This window comes from Mus pahari, chromosome 5 (assembly GCF_900095145.1).
Source record: "Mus pahari chromosome 5, PAHARI_EIJ_v1.1, whole genome shotgun sequence".
NCBI lineage: Eukaryota > Metazoa > Chordata > Mammalia > Rodentia > Muridae > Mus > Mus pahari.
Genome location: NC_034594.1, coordinates 113,385,810 through 113,403,326, shown reverse-complemented (window position 1 = coordinate 113,403,326; position 17,517 = coordinate 113,385,810). Strand labels below are relative to the sequence as shown.

The following is a 17,517-nucleotide window of genomic DNA, read 5'->3' as shown; positions in this document are numbered from 1 at the left end:
TAATTCAATAAAGTATGTTTCTAAAGATGTGCTCCAAAGTTCTCTGCTCTCCAATGTCAACAGTATAGTGCTCTGGGAAGACAGAGCCTACTAAAGCAACATAGTCTTGAGGATACAGCTCATAGTTTACCTTGGGTTTACTTGAGCTCCTTGTCATAGCAAGATTTTTAAAAAGACTTAAAATTTTGCTCTCTCTAGGTATAAGTATATTTATTGAAGCAAAGCTCCCGAAGGAAAGGCAATACATAGAAGTGCATTGAGCACTTTACCCAGATCGCAGCTCGTGGCTTCACTATCTTTTTAGATAAATATACACAGCATGACAGACAATGAAGAGTGAAGTAGTTTGGTCATTTTAGCATTTGTTTAAGAATACATAACAAGATGTTTGTTTATGCCTCTTCCCTCCAGAATACCTTCCCCAAATGTGGTAACAGTCAAATAACAGTGAAATTAAATGAGATCTTTAAATCTACTCAAACACTGTATTTAAATTACAATACTTGCATTATTCACTTATTTCTCCTGATGTTGTAGTTAATATTATTGCACTTTCCAAAGCAAAAGGTAAGTTCCTAGACTATTCATTTAGTAATGTTCAATGAACTCTTTCTACAGATCAGGCAATATTCTCAGCAAAGAGACAGAGGAAACAGACATGTCTACATAACGGATGTCTGGTTCCATCCAGCTCATGCAGTAGAGCAGAAAGAGTTAAAAAACAAGTACAAGCCCAGTTTCAGATAACAACAGGAGGTATAAAAAAAAATCAGTTACAGGAGGATCCAAGGAAGGCCTATTTTAACTTGGATAGTCAGGTGATGATGACATTTCAGCAGAGGGCAACACTGAGGAGGTACTGAGCATGGGCAACTCTAGAGAAAGAATATTCCAGGTTGAAGTTTCAGCAAATATTAAAAGCCCATTTGGGATAAGCTCTTTGTTTTTATGACTGTGGCATGTGAATGAGGGAGAGATTGTTGTGAACTGGAAGTAGGTAGTTAAACAGGGTTAGATCTCGTAGACTTGAAAGGTGGCATTTAAAATTTATGTCTTAAACTAAGAAGTGGTTGTTAGGGCCATCTTCAGAATCCACAGAAGTAGGAAAACTAGGAAGCAATCTTCTGTATAGCCAATGATGGTGGCTGGGACAGAGCCTGGTGATGAAGGTTGCCAACCATGTTCTCAGGTCAATTGCTGCTGAAAGGTAAGAAAAAAATGACAACAGAAAATTGACCACTGGATTGAGGTCATTGTGACCTCGACAGGAGCAATTTCAGTGAAGAGATAGGGACCAAATCAGAGAAAAATGAGAGATGAAAAAATTAAAGGGAGTTTACAAAGTATTAAGTTTTTGTAGTTACAGGAACAGAGAAATAAGACATCAAGACAGCAGTCAGAGTAATAATACTTCAGGGTCCTGTGGGCTCTTTTAAAACAATTTTTAGCAATCATAGCATATTTGTACAGCAGTGGGGGAAAAAAAACAAAAATGGAAGGGAAATGTTGGTATAGAGAAAAAAAATTGGGTGCACATAAGAAAATGTCCAAAAATAGTGAAAATGAACGGAACCCAACACGAGACTTGACAGCCTGACCTCCGAAAGGGATAAGGACAGTAATGTTGCAAAGAGGGCAGGCACAGACACTGTTAATTAGGTGGACAGATCTGGTAGAAAGTAGGAGGTAGTGCTTCTATTTCTTCTCTTCTCTCAAGGTTGCATATAGATCATCAGCAGATATGGAGTTAGATATTTTAGGAGATGGGTGTTATCATTACAAAATTATAGCAATTTTAATAGAGAAATGCAGTAAGATTATCAAAAGGTCTATATTCGATGAAACAGATAAACTTAAAATGCTATTATTTGCTATTTTTCTGACCACATGAAGGTACTTGGTTATCAATGGCTTGCTGGTACTTTGGCATGTACTTGGAGGTTTTACGGCATAAATCAATCCATCACTTGTGAATGTTTCTATTAACTGCATGGTGGGGAGCTCAATCAGAAGCCAGCGGCCATTGTTAACTAATTGGCATGTTACCAAATCTAAGTTTGTGATTTTTATGTATTTAGTTTATGTTTAAAATGGATAATCAAGGCTTCCCTGATACAAACCAATGGAAAACAATAATTGGCATTCTTGGAGATTTGAAATGAAAAGAAAGGTGTGGGTTGAACTCTGGTATCACAATAGACCTTCTGTATTGGTGGGTTTTTTTAATGACCAAGTTACTCAGCTTTTGCAAATTTTGAGTTATTCTCTTGTAAAACAGGGACAATACTAGCATCTGTATAAGACTCAGCTTGATAGCAACTAACACAGTACATAATGTGTCAAACAACCTATGCAAACATCAGGGACGATGCAGTACATGAAGATGACAACCAGTTTCCCCTCTCCACTTAGGTATTGCAAATGCTGTTTTCAGCGGATTAAGCAGAGAAATATTGTTCAGAAGCAATGGGAATATTACCAGAGAACTCACCAATATCACATTTGGTTTCAGAACACATGATACAAACGTGATGATATTGCATGCAGAAAAAGAACCAGAGTTTCTTAATATTAGTATTCAAGACGCCAGATTACTCTTTCAATTGCGAAGTGGCAACAGCTTTTATACCCTGCATCTGATGAGTTCCCAGTTGGTGAATGATGGCACATGGCACCAAGTGACTTTTTCCATGATAGACCCAGTGGCCCAGACCTCCCGGTGGCAAATGGAGGTGGACGACCAGACACCCTTTGTGATAAGTGCAGTTGCTACTGGAAGCCTGAACTTTTTGAAGGACAATACAGACATCTATGTGGGTGACCAAGCTGTTGACAATCTGAAAGGCCTGCAGGGCTGTCTGAGCACAATAGAGATTGGAGGCATATATCTCTCTTACTTTGAAAATCTTCATGGTTATCCTAGTAAGCCCCAGGAAGAGCAATTTCTCAAAGTTTCTACAAATATGGTACTGACTGGCTGTTTGCCATCAAATGCCTGCCACTCCAGCCCCTGTTTGCATGGAGGAAACTGTGAAGACGGCTACAGTTCTTATCGGTGTGCCTGTCTCTCGGGATGGTCAGGGACACACTGTGAAATCAACATTGATGAGTGCTTTTCTAGCCCCTGTATCCATGGCAACTGCTCTGATGGAGTGGCAGCCTACCACTGCAGCTGTGAGCCTGGATACACCGGTGTGAACTGCGAGGCGGATGTAGACAATTGCAAGAGTCATCAGTGTGCAAATGGGGCCACCTGTGTCCCTGAAGCTCATGGCTACTCTTGCCTCTGCTTTGGAAATTTTACCGGGAGATTTTGCAGGTGAGCACAAAGTCCACTTGGAGCTCAGTCTGTGGGGCTATGCTCTGCATTTTCATTGTCAGTCTGGGAAGCTTTCCCCTTAAATATCCATCCATGTGTGCTAAACAAGGCTGGTTTTGAGCACTCCTATCATGATTTGATCATGGAAAGTTGCAATGATATTGTGGAATATCCTACATCATGTGTTTTGTATAGTGTGCAGAGTTATAACAGCGTAATAAAGAAAATTTAGGTTACATACCAATGCTAAGTGGCCTTTATGTAATATTCAGCATGCCACTGAAAGAATATCTGTCCAACTTACTCATTTTAAAGAATTTCACATTTTTTCTAAAAATGCTCTTGTGACCACCTCACTTTTATGCTATAAAAACAGAGATAAAAAAGAATCTTTTAATCATGTTACTGTCATTGTTTTTGCCTTCCACTTATTAAGTAACTGAGTCATTCTAGGGAGGTGAGAGGTGTCATGAATGAATACTATATTCCAGGATGTGGGAAAGAATACCCCAAGTGGAGTAAATTGGCCTCCTGTAAACATCACTTTTATTCAGAGGTAGAGCATCTTGGCAGACATTATGTGCAGCCATGCTTGTGAGAAGTTGTTTTTATCTTCCACAGCATCTAATATTGTTCAGAGCTTCAATGCAAGGCACAGTGAGAAATGCTAAGTGTTCAGGTTGTTTAATATATGTTACTTTTTGCAAGATAACAAAATTATTTGTCCATGAGTAGCCTGACTGATTAAAACCAAAATTTGGGATACAAATTAAGAGTTTTATACAGTGACTATAGATAATGAGTTCTCTGAAACCTTTCTCTGTCTGATTCATCAAAGTCAAGTTTTAAAGAATAAAGTTCTCAAAAGTCCCTTCTAATGAACTTTTCAGATGCTATTAAGCCAAGGTGTGTATAAAGCTGGGGATTTGCATTGCGAATGTCTCTTAGAGAATGACTCTTTTCAGTTGACATTCTTTAATTTTATTTATTTATTTATTTATTTATTTATTTATTTATTTATTTATTTGGTTTTTCGAGACAGGGTTTCTCTGTATAGCCCTGGCTGTCCTGGAACTCTTCAGCTGACATTCTTAACACTTTTGAAATGTCCTTATGACATTTTCTTTTTGAAGTAGAGTTATTAGGCTCTTTTGAAAAGACACACATTTATACCATCATTCATTCAGGTGGGCTTCTCCGTGTTAGCTTCAGGGCATGGCAGGACAAATGTGAATTTGCTTTCCACTCCCAGAATACTCATTCTGTATCTGATCACACACACACACACACACACACACACAGACACACACAGACAGACAGACACACACACACACACACACAGACAGAAGGTCCTAAGCAACAATTTTAAAATCTGCTTTAAGATCAGCCCTTTCAAGCCTAGGGATTTTTGACTAGCAGTGTTTTCTTAGCTTTTAACAATCTGTTCTGCCTTTTATAAGGATTCTGCAGTGTGTCCAGCTTTGTGGCTGTACAAAGAGCCCCATGCTGAACTCACAGGTAGTCACACTGAGTATTATATGAGTATTATACACAAACCGCCTGGACAGCAGTTGGCTTGCGCTGTGCAAAGCTATGAATTATGAGAGAAGGAGCAGGCAAGTCTTGGCAGGGCAACTGTAGTTCAGCTATGAAAGCCAAGAGAGAAATCACACCAAGGCCTGAGGACCAGAGTGGTCTCCTTGTTTGCCTGCCCTTTATAGAGATGCAATTTTCCTGTGGCCTCTGTTGATTTATTAGAAAAGCAGCAGCCCTAGCTCTAGTGAGCTCCTTCCCAGCCTTAAATTTACTGCCACCCCATGGCATAGATCTTATCTCGTGCACAAAAGCTGTGGAGAACAGAAGATGGATGACCATGTTGGTTGTAGTGGGCTCCAGCAGGGGCTTTTTGCTGAAGAACATGGTGTTTGCACAATGCAGAAAAATCCGGCATTAGTTGTTCCTCAGCCTCAGAGCTTAATTAGCCTAACATTGACTACATATATGAACTTTTCAAAAAGAAGATTTTTTTTTCTTGAATGGAATGAACAAGATAAAGAGCCGTGGCCATTACTTTTATCTCTCTAGACACAGCAGATTACCCTCAACAGTCTGTGGGAATGAGAAGACAAATTTCACTTGCTACAATGGGGGCAGCTGCTCCGTGTTCCAGGAGGACTGGAAATGTATGTGCTGGCCAGGTTTCACTGGAGAGTGGTGAGTTACACTGGAACTTTATGGATAAAAGTTCTGAGCTAAAGAACAGACAGATTGCCCAGAGTTCATTTTCTCCTCCAATTTTTCATCTCAGTTCCCACAGGAAAAAAATCTATGTTGAAATATAGGTCCAGACAGAATCAAGCAATAAAAAAGAAGAAAAATGACAGGGTAGGTCAAAGTATAGAATATTTTACCAGCCAAGACTTCAAATAAGAAAATACGATTTTTAAAATATATAATGTCTTATTTATTCTTTCCTATAAGTACTTCTGGATTCATAGAGGTCTCTCCTCCCCACACTAACTCGAATATATGATTTCAATATGGTTACTTGTAAAGTAAAATAAAACATACCTAAACGTTACCTTATATCATTAACTTCAACCCAAAGTATATGTACTCCGTACCCAGGGAATTATTTATTTCACAGAGAATCCCTTTAACTATTCACCTAGTCAGAGTTAGCCACTGGAATCAGATAATCTGTGAGCAGCTATAGATCCAGGTAAAGTTGTGTATGCCTTTGATTGGCTAGACTGTGGTCCAGGGGAAGAGAGCACATTCTCCCTTCTTTGATTAGATCCCTCAAGAGCTCTCCATCCCCAAACACCAGGACTCTAGGAGCACAGGCATTAGGCAGACAGCTAGAATGTAGCCATTTGTTTAGCACCAATCTACCCATGTACCTACATCTCAGAGCTCTGTAATCGAGATTTTGTTGTTTTTAGTGTGTGTGTGTGTGTGAGAGAGAGAGAGAGAGAGAGAGAGAGAGAGAGAGAGAGAGAGAGAGAGAGAGAAGGTGAATGAAAGTTACGCGACAGATTGATGCTGAGTTAAATATATGCAACAAGCAAGGTTGGACTGCCATCAAAGCTGGTGTTGCTCTGCTGGGAAAGCTGCCATGAATTCATGAGTGTTTGCTCAGCACACAGCACAATTAAAACAAAATACGAAATGCATTTTTGCCACCTCCTAGAATAAGGTACATGCAGTTGAGATACATATGTGTGCAGAAGGAATTAGAGGAGTCACGTCCATGTTCCAGTTTATCACACCATGACATGCCTCTGATTTCATATCTTCAAAATACTATAAACAAATCCAGATAACTCCCTACTGTCTTTCAATGCTCATTGCCTCCTTACTTAGTATTATCTCCCATTACTAGCACAATGAATAGTATTCATCCAATACCTTCAATTATTTTTCTTTGCATTAAATATTTCCATTTCCCCTGATATATATCAGTTTTGAAATTCATACCTGACATTTAAATTATTGAGTAAAATGGGGGTAAGATTACTAATTTTCTTTTCTTCCCAGGGAAGACTCTCTCCGAATAGACTTCACTGATACAAAAATAGTTTAATCAGTGAATGTGTGTTTAATATGTTCTAGTTTTGCAAACACATTAAGCATCATTAATTAATTCAGAAGAGCCTAATGGCTTTGCTTTGACTTTCCATTTATTAATTATCATCTTTTGTGTTTGTTTTTACCTTGTATTTTCTTTGGGGACAGGATCCCATTTGTAACTCTGGTTTGTCTAGAACTTGCTACATAGAGCAGGCTGGCCTCGAACTTGCCATTCTTCTGCCTGTTTTATCTCCCTGCTGAGATTTGAGGAATGAGGCACCACATTCAGTCCTATTATTTTCTAATAAGAGCTCCCCTGTTGTTTGCCATGCATATGGAGTTTCAACTGTTTTGTTCAAAATAGAGATTGGTAAGGAAATGAAAAAAGGCAGGAGGAAGGGCTGGAAATGTTTAGGCAGTCTCCCAAGGTCTAGAGCAGCGAGATTTCCACACAGCGGAGGATACTGAGAAGCTATTGCGCCTGCTTAAGCTTCCAGCTTCATGTTGTCAGTCCAGCAAGTTCAGGTGATAGATGGCGTGAATGCTGGCCACCCAGGACACAGAATGCTTGGCAAGCTCCTGAGAGTTGTCAGCTTTAGCTGGGATCTCATCAGAGAAGCCTCCTTTCCAGCCCAGAAGCCAGGGCCATAAAAGGAAAACAGAGTGTCTCAGCTGTGCTCCCTCTCCCATGGATACAGGGCTGTTTTCCTTGGAATGAATCTCCATTTCCCATCACTCCAGGGGTCTCACAGCTCCTCCACCTCAGCCCCTGCATTAGAGCCTGGTGAGAAAGCTCTGTACACAGAGACGGTCTACTTTGGGGGGAAGTGGAGATTTAAAGCAGTTTATATCATAAGTGGTTCTGCAGAGAGTTTCCTAAAGTAGTACAAATGCCTTCACCACTGCTCCGCCCCCGAGATCTTAGAAGAGTATCTAAAGCTACTGAGCTAACCCATGGAGGGACTGAATAAGGAGCTGACACTATACATAATAATATTCTAAAAACCTAGAACCGATTTGAAAGCACTGATAGAAAGATATGCCATTTGATTACTCCAACCTCATTTGAACATTACACCATTGTATACAAAGTATCCACATCACACACATACACACACACACAAACACACACACACACACACACACACACATGCACACACTTTCTCCACATGGGTCTGCCATTTTGGGGTTTACATATCAGTTTTAAAAAAAAAAAAAAAAGGAAAAAAATGTTGGTAGAAAAGGAGGCAGGCAGTACTCGAGTAATTTAGAGTGGATGGTACCTTTTTTCCAAAAAGTCATATAGGAAAACACCGGAACATTTAGAGTTCCTTGTCACTAGTAGATTGCAGATTTATTAAACTGGTTTCTTACTTATTCTTGTTCGTGTTTAAAAAAATTGAATGTCAAGGGAAACTAATTCAACATCTCCTAGAATTAACCAAGTCTATCCTGAGGCAGAGAGACTCTAGAAACTTCCCAGCCTGACCTTTCTTTGCCCTGTAGATTCCAGGCTAGCAAAGTCACCCCACCAGTATCTATCTAATAAAACTGGCGTTTATAAGGTGGCAAACTGACCTATGATCCAAAGGGACAATCAGGACTTCTAAATATGTGCAGTAATTTCCTTATTTGAATTAATTCAATGTGTGTACCCATAACTGTGCATTTGTGCACAGACAAATTTCCACAAAACTCAAAATGTATTAAAGGAGTCTTAAGGCATCAATGAAATTACCCAGTGTGTTTAGTTGGGTAGACTACGTGATAACTCTGTGCCATGTTAGGAAAAGGGACAGACCATCGCTCCATCTAACGGACCACTTACTCACCTGACCCGGTGCATCTGCTTTTCTATTAATTTTCAAGGTGTGAAGAGGACATCAACGAGTGTGCCTCCGATCCCTGCATCAATGGAGGACTGTGCCGGGACTTGGTCAACAGGTTCCTGTGCATCTGTGATGTGGCCTTCGCTGGCGAGCGCTGTGAGCTGGATGTAAGCGGCCTTTCCTTTTATGTGTCCCTCTTACTGTGGCAAAACCTCTTTCAGCTCCTGTCCTATCTGGTTCTGCGCATGAACGACGAGCCAGTTGTAGAGTGGGGGGCACAGGAAAATTATTAACGTGCATGGGAGTATTCCCAAGTGTAATACATTGACTTGAAAGAAACATCCTGCCTCGGTGTAGGTCTCCAGGAAAGACAAAGAGAAAATTAGGGACTAGAATCCAACTAGAGCACTGGTTCTCAATCTTCCTAATGCTGCGACCCTTTAGGAAAGTTCTTCCTGTTGTAGTGACCGCAACCATAACATTATTTTCATTGCTACTTCATAACTGTAATCCTTCTACTGCTGTGAATCATAATACAAATATGTATGTTTTCTGATGGTCTTTAGCAGTACCTGTGAAAAAGCCATTGCCCCCCCCCCAAAGGGGTTGCGACCCACATGCTGAGAAATGCTGATCTGGAGGCTGAACATGCATTTAAGTATACCTCAAGTAGTTCGGGTCTATAGAAGGTATTTTCATATTCTACTTTTTTAGACACACCAGAAGAGGGCATCAGATTCCATTAAAGATGACTGGGAGCTACCATGTGGTCCTGAGAACAGTACTTAGGCCCTTTGGAAGAGCAATCAGTGCTCTTTCCAGCCCCTAAGAATATCTTTAATACAGCCAGAAGGATCTCATTACCCAGTGTACTGAGCCCTAAGGCACTGTCATCCTCAACTGTTCCATGTTGAATGGTTTTCATTACATCCCGAGAACCTTTTTTCTCTCCACTCCACCTTTGCATGTGCCTATTTTCCTATTGACGATTTGCCCCCTTCACTGTGATTCTAATTTGGTGTGTGGTCCTTCTTCTCATCAGTTTATATGTGACATGAACATTTTAAAAACATCTATGAATATTTTATAGTCATGTGTGTCTTTCTGCAAAGCTATTCAAATAAACTGTGGGTAGTTCTTTTCTACATGAAGAAGAGATGAGTTTAATCCCCAGTAACATGAGAAAAAGATGAGCGAGGGACAGTGCTCACAGGAGCCCTCACCGGCATCATTTGTGATTCCATGGGCCATGCTTTCCACCAGCAAATAGCAGAGAGTTCTTTCCCTATTTGTTTCTCTTACACCCCCCCCTTTCTATTACAACTGAACACTTTCCATTAGTTATTCATTTGTAAGGGGTTTGAGTTTTCCATCAAGTTTTCCCTGGTTTACTATTTATGTTAAGTATCAGTGTAGGGAAGTGATATCAATCTAACAGAGGTATCATTAGTGTTCATTGAGGAGGAAATACTTTGCATGGATTCACGACACCACTGAAGTAGCAGTGGCCCGAAAGATACCCTTCTGCGCATGTGTCCGTGTCGTCAGGAGCTGCCCTGGTTTGAAAGCGTGTGGGTCACTTTCCCTTTGCGTGTTACCGATGTTCACTGAGTCATGATTGTTTTAAGGCAGAGCTTTTGCTGTGGCAATGACCAAGGTGAGTCCAGATATGCGAATCAGACAAAGGACAAGATGATGTACTATCAGAGTAAAACCCTGCCTTGACTTACTCCTCAGTACTTAGAGATTTTACACAGCAGCCTCCACCCTGTGGCAACCCTTTCACACTAGCAGTGCTGCTGAGCTCTGCTCTTCCTTCTCATCGTCTTCCTCGCATCCAAAGCATTGTGCGCACACTGCTGTTTCAGGTAACTGTCTCTAAAGTGGGATTGCTGTAGCCAGAAAGGGAGGGAAGATGTTCTCCAATGCATTTGCATTCTTAAGTATGTGCAGTAAGTAGATTATAGTCAGGGAAAATATGTAGGGTTTCAGTTTCACTCCCTTCTACACTTAGTTTCAACTGGGTACTTGCAGAGCATTCTGAATGTGACATACTCCCAGCAGACTATATTTAAGGAGTGTTTATCCACAGTATCATTCTCTGTACAGTTCTTGTGCTTCTATTGTCACTGCAGTTGTCAATTGTTTTCCTGTTTTCCAACTGTCTTATTATCATTTAATAGCATCACGCTAAATGCTCTCTTTCTACTCTCCTTATTTCTCCATAGTTCAAGTGTGTCTGTGTGACTAAGGATTCTCCTCATTTTCACAGAAAAATAAAAATCTTCTTTATGTCCTGCTTGTCGTTCTCTGGTGACACATGCCTTTGCTTACTTGGACTGAGGGTTGTACAGGAAGTGATACAGAAGCAGGCTCACCCACACAGACAGAGACACACCAGCAGCAGCAGCAGCAGCAGCAGCAGCAGCAGCACCACCACCAGAAACCAGTACGAGTGCTCATCTCTTGATTACTCCATACATGTCATTGCAAGTAAGCGCCAGGGTACCGAGGGCCAGGTCCCAACCACTTTCTTTGTTAGGCAGGTGGTTCTATAGCTGACCTTTGAGAACACACTCCAACAACCTCACTTGTTTTTTACTCTTGACTACATCATCTCTGACAAAGCTAGTCTTAGTTTGACCAAGGCAAGAGGAAAGACCATCATCATACCTAAGGGACAGAAATTCACGCACTTGGATTTCATAATTCACACACATTCCTATGTATCAAATCTCTGTAATAGATGACATTTACTTGAATAAAAACTCATTTCCTTTTGCCGATGTCTCATCTTTAACATCTGTATCACACCGGACTGTGATGGGGGTTGACTGTCTTCCTCCTTTGTGAGTATATACACGGGAGTGGATTTAAGTGCTTCTCTCTCTCTCTCTCTCTCTCTCTCTCTCTCTCTCTCTCTCTCTCTCTCTCTCTCAAGAAGGAAAAAGAAGTAGGAGAAACACCATGTTTTGATTGTAAAGGGAAAAGTAAATTCAGTTAGTACTGGTTCAGAAATCTGGGTCAGGATTGTGAGGAGCCATTTTAAGTACATCATTTTTTTCCAACTACACTTCTTCAATACTACATCAATAAAAGTCCCTCCCATTCCAACTTTTTTAAAATAAGTTTTTCTGGAAGATCACTAAGGTAGAAATTATTTAGTCCAATACTTCCAAATGAAAGCTCTCTCTGGAAGTTTGAGTTTAGTAATTTAGAAAAGAATTCTGTTTCAACTACTAATATCCTTTCCAATACATATTTACTGCTCAGCATGACCTTTAGTACTTATTCAACAAACGATGTAATGAGGACTTACTATATACCACTCTGTGGTAATTCTTGGGCCAATAGCCATGAATTAAAACATGATGCTTATCCACATAAAGCCAAAAGGCACAGTAGGTAAGGAAGGGGGATAAATCAAGTTGGGAAATTCTTCAGAAAGTGTGGTGATCGATGTAGATGTGCACTGTGCAGCCTGGGAAGCAAGGAGTTTTTGTCCAAAATTAAAACTGGATGTAGAGGGTCAAGAAGACAAACTTCACAAAGACTCTGCTGAGAGTTGAAGGTCAGTAGAAACCTGGCTGGAAAGGAGAGATGGGGAAGACAACAATATTCCAGGCAGAAAGAGTTGTGAACTTTGCATGGTATGGCTGGAGAGCGGGGGAACCTGGTGAGCTACACTGTAGAAGTAAGCAGGAGAATTAGAAGTCAGGGAAAGACTATGGCTTCTCTCCCTAAGAACACTGGGAGCTTTTAAATGCTTTGACATAAAAGTAACAATCACACCGAATACTCTCCAAGATCACTTGAACTTCTATATAGAAATGGATTAAGAACAGACAAGACCCCCACTAATGAATATGTAACTAAGAGACTACTACAGTAACAAGGACCAAGGAAAGGAGATTTTTGGATCACCAAGTGTAGTGCCAAATTCAGAGAAGGGCGTCTGTGAGCAAAGTCTGCAGTTGTATGATCTAATCACTATTTGCACCATAGTGTCATTCTAAAGTGACAGTTCAATACAGTGAAAGCTATTTGAAAGATTATCCACTGAATAAATGAATGACTATAAAGCTGTGGCAGACAACTGTAATATGATTTATATGTGTCACTGTTTTAGACTTGATATCAGAAATAAGAGTTAATTAATAAGGAATATATATATATATATATATATATATATATATATATATATATAGAGAGAGAGAGAGAGAGAGAGAGAGAGAGAAGTTTATGGTTTAGTGGATGCCAGTGTTCAAGCCATGTGTAGCATTTGTCTGTTGCTCTACAGTTGCCCTACCTTAAAGTAACAGCAGTACATACCTGTCACCCAGATGCTATCTTTAGGGTCTCATTCTCTGACCTTCACTATATTCCATGGATTAGAAGCCTGAGAGCTCTCATCCCCACACAGAGGGGATGGACCAAAGAATGTATGCAAGGAGTAGTGTGTTGGGTGTACCTCAAGGGTTAATCTGTCATGCCCTCACTGCTTGCTAGTACTAAGTTACAGTCTGCATATTTTTCTTTTTCTTTTTTTTTTAAATACTTTTTTTTTTATTAATCATCCCATTAATTTACATCCCAAATGATATCCCCCTTCCTGGTTACCTCTCCACAACCCCCCCCATCTACCCTCTCCTCCCTCCCCTTTGCCTCTATGAGGATGCTCCCCCACCAACCCAGCCTTTCCCGCCCCACTGCTCTAGCATCCCCCTACACTGGGGTATAAAACCTCCATTGGACCAAGGGACTCACCTCCCATCCATGTCAGACAAGGCCATCCTCTGCTACATATGTATCTGTAGCCATGGATCCCTCCCTGTATACTCCTTTGTTGGTAGTCTAGTCCCTGGGAGCACTAGGTGGTCAGGCCAGCTGACATTGTTCTTTCTATGGGGTTGCAATCCCCTTCGGCTCCTCCAGTCCTTCTGCCAGCTCCTACATCAGGGTCCCCGAGCTCAGTTTGATGTTTGGCTGCAAGTATCTCCATCTGTACTGGTTAGGTCTTTATACACTGATAATCCATTTGTAAAAAACAAAACAAAACAAAACAAAACAAAAACACTGGTGATTTCCTATATTTCAGTTACTTCTTCAATTTCTGTACATTTTACTTTCTTACAAGTCAACTGTTTCTTCTGTCAGTGTTTTAATGTTTTTCACTGTATTACTACTGTTTATTTTACTCTACAATGATTATGAACCTGTGTATTAGACTGTTACAGGTTGTTCTAACATTATAAGCTCTTCAAGTGTTCATCCACTTGTTTTGGTTTCTGTTTAATTTTACACGTGACAGAATTTGTCTTCTAGTGGCTTGTAATTGTTATTGGTGATCACAGCTCATAAGGGTTCCCTTCACCCCTGCCCCAGAGTGAGTCTTGCACAGCAAGTCACACAGAGGTCTTAATCTGGACCTTTTGCTGGGAACTTGAGTTTCGTATCTCCAATTTAGCCTACGTTCATATCTTCGGTTTGGATAGTCTCACAGCATCAGGGTCATGAATTTGGCTTCCACAGCTGAGTTTGGTGGGAACTCTTCATACTTAGCTGCCTCTCGAGCCTTAGTCCTTTGTCACTTTCTCATAACTATGTCATGTAGCTACGTAGAGATCCCCATCTTCAGCTTTTTCCATTTGAACAGTTCTCTCTTTACACTCTTCCTTCCTTCTCTTTCTTTCTCTGACAAATTCCTACCCTTTCTGAAACGTGGGGTCTAATAAAACTCTTCGGGGACCCTGCCCCAGCAAGAGTTCTTGTATTATTCTTCACATCTTTGTGACTTCACTTTGGATTCCTTTTTAGTGACCATAATTTAATCATCTAAGCATATGCCTGCCCCCCACCCCCACACACAAACAACACTCAACAATAGACTTCTCTAAATCAAGGACCATCTAACACATCTGCCACAGAGATAAGAGAATTATCACTTTACAATAACCATGGATCTTGAGAAGTAATATTACTTTCTTTTCTTGATAGTTTGATTTTTTTTAATGTGGATAAATTCTTTTTCTAAAATGAACCTTGCCATGAAATTGTAGCAAGTGAGAACACTTGACAGCTTTGATAATGCAAATAAAGAGCTTTGCTCAAAGGCTTAACAATCGCACAAGGTCAGTAATTCTGTCAGTTCATGCTTGCTTATCCTTCAGTTGTATATTATAATAGCTGCCCCCAAACTTGGCTAATTCCTGCACCTGAGTTAGGTTGAACTTGTCTCCTCAGTTAAATGTCTTCCTACGTGTGACATTGGGTGTCCTGTTTTTATTTTTCCTTTTTTCTTTCTTTTTTTTTTTTTTTTGCCTTGTAATTTGAGCAAATTTGAGTATTCTAACCTTGAGTGTTCTAACTCATGGTGTAAGAGACTAAGAATTGTTTTTATACTCCTCCAAAAACAACATTTTGATTTAGCAAGCAGTCAAAGACCCAATGCAGGGGTAGTGCTGTCTTTGGGATGCACAGTGCAAATCTCCGCTCATCTCTCTCTGCAGCAGGACAGTTTGCAGTCTGCTTACATGCACACTTTTTTTGGTCTATCTGGCAAAGTGAGAGGAAGCAACTTTTTCCAGAATTAGACTGTATCTCCATGGCGCTCTTCTTTCAAGCATTTTTCTGATTCCATTTTCAGTTTCTGCCATAAACCTCTTTAATCTTATTCTCTAAGGCTTTAAGGTTACAAAACTCACTTCAGTCTTAGTGAACTGGGGACTGTATTGAGAAAACAAGCTGAGCAAAATGAAAATCACCAGTGTCCTCTGCCTTCTGAGCTCAGCTCCCCTATAGCCCACGCATACTTCTGTTAACGGTGCTCTACGGGTTGCTCTATGTCATTCTGTCCACATCTTAATAGTTAGTGCCCAAAGGTTGGTATAATAGAAATTACTTTATCATCACCTGAAGGGGAAACTGAAATTTTAAGTAGGCCATATTAAATCCCCTCCTGGCTGTGCTGTCAGGTCACCTCTGAGGTCCAGGATTGCCTTTTGGGCATCACATTCAAAGGATAGCATTGGGGATGTCTAGGAGTGAGCAAAAGGCATCTTAGAAATAATAGGAGGATAAAGGAATAGTTTGTCCAGAAAGCACAGGCTGAAGGGAAGCACAAACATCACTTTCGGCTTCTAGTTGTTACCATTCAAGTATAAACAGCAGGCTTGCAGTACATCCAAACAGAGAGAAGAAATAAGTCAGGAATATTATTTAAAGGGAGACTTGGAATTGGCATTAACAAAAAAAAATGAACATACTTTAGAACTCTTCAGCAATGTTCTGAACTGATTTGTAGCAAAGTCAACTCCCACCCTAGAAGCCGTCAAACAGAAACTGAGTAATGAGGCCCGGGGTCTTGCGGAGAATACTTGTACACTGACTGGGGGAGCTACATAGACTTGGCAGGCTCAGAAGCACCAACCACAAACCAATTCAGCACGGTTAGGGTGCTTGCATCTTAAAAATCTGTGAAGGTTGCATCGTGTGTTATCTATGACAGCAGAATGATGTAGTTGGATGAGTCCAGAAATTTGTACTCAACTAAAATTTGAGGGAAAGTATAGCTTGCTAGGCCAAATAGCTGACCCAAATTTCCTGACCCTTGGGGAAAAGGGAAGGTTGGGAAAGATACATCTGTGAATTTTGGATCATTAACACATTGGATCAGGTTATAGTGAAGAAATGTTTCAGAATGAGGACTCTCCTTTAGAATGTATTTTTAGGTACACTGATTTATTATGCTGGTTTCTTTGAAATCGAAACCCACCAGCTTTGTCCATTTAACACCCCAAAGGCACCTTTATTCAAAGAAAAACCAGACTGAGCTGTGATGCTTCGTATGCACAGAGGAGGTTTGCTGAGCAAGGCTTGAGGGCTGCACTGTTCCACAATCAATCATTTTCAGGCAGGATCTACGGTAGAACCAGGGCCTGGGGCCAGAAAAGTACAGAGCCATTGGGAAAGTTTATTTGAATGTTCTTTCTTTCTTAAATCAGTAGGCAAAATGATGCTGTTAGAAAGATATACCATTCTAAAGTGTACGAGAGTTCCTATTGGAAGATTAAGTTAATGCTCATTCAGCCACTATTGAAATACATATCCCTAAAATATTGACATTACAAATATAGCATATGAGCATTTCATATGGCTCAGTCCACTGCATATGTTTCTGATATCTGCTAGAATGCTGTTTCTCCTGAATTTTGAGTTATTAATGAGAAATATTGTATTAAAGAGTTTCAAAGGATTTTAGCAGCTATCAAATCCAGCTCATTTTTATATGAAAGAAGAAGCTCACTAAGGAGAGAGAGCGCCTGGATTAAGTTATAAAATATCAAATAGGAAGGCTGAGGGGCTGGCCCAGTAGTTTAAAACAGTTCCTGTTCTTTCATGGGACAAGAGTCCTGTCCCATGACCTATATCTGGTGGCTTCATAACTACAGCTCCAGGGCAGCAAGCGGTTTTTTCCTGGCCTCTACCAACACTCCAACACATGTGGACATATGTACACACACACACACACACATAAATCTTTGTAATGTTGGGTCTCCCAGTCCACCATTCAGTATTCTTTCTTTCCCTGTGCTGACACAATAAATCATTTCTTCCATGCAGGTTGCAAATAGGGTTCTCCCTGTAACCTAGAACACTACACTGTCTCTCCATACTGGACTAATCTTAAAGAATAAAAATGCATAAAACAAGCCAGGCGTGGTGGCGCACGCCTTTAATCCCAGCACTTGGGAGGCAGAGGCAGGCGGATTTCTGAGTTCGAGGCCAGCCTGGTCT

At 40.5% G+C, this 17,517-nt stretch overlaps 1 protein-coding gene across 2 annotated transcripts in view; it reads left to right on the top strand.

The window, feature by feature from the left end:
• Crb1 (crumbs cell polarity complex component 1) overlaps window positions 1–17,517 on the top strand; it is a 171,646-nt gene that overhangs the window by 128,670 nt on the left and 25,459 nt on the right. The window contains exons 9-11 of one of the 2 annotated variants that reach the window (XM_021198249.1): window positions 2,413–3,319; window positions 5,405–5,533; window positions 8,762–8,888. In XM_021198249.1, coding sequence (XP_021053908.1) covers window positions 2,413–3,319; window positions 5,405–5,533; window positions 8,762–8,888 — 1,163 coding nt within the window. Of the gene's footprint in view, window positions 1–2,412; window positions 3,320–5,404; window positions 5,534–8,761; window positions 11,004–17,517 lie in introns of those variants that run through there. The other variant, XM_021198250.1, reaches the window with a different exon arrangement.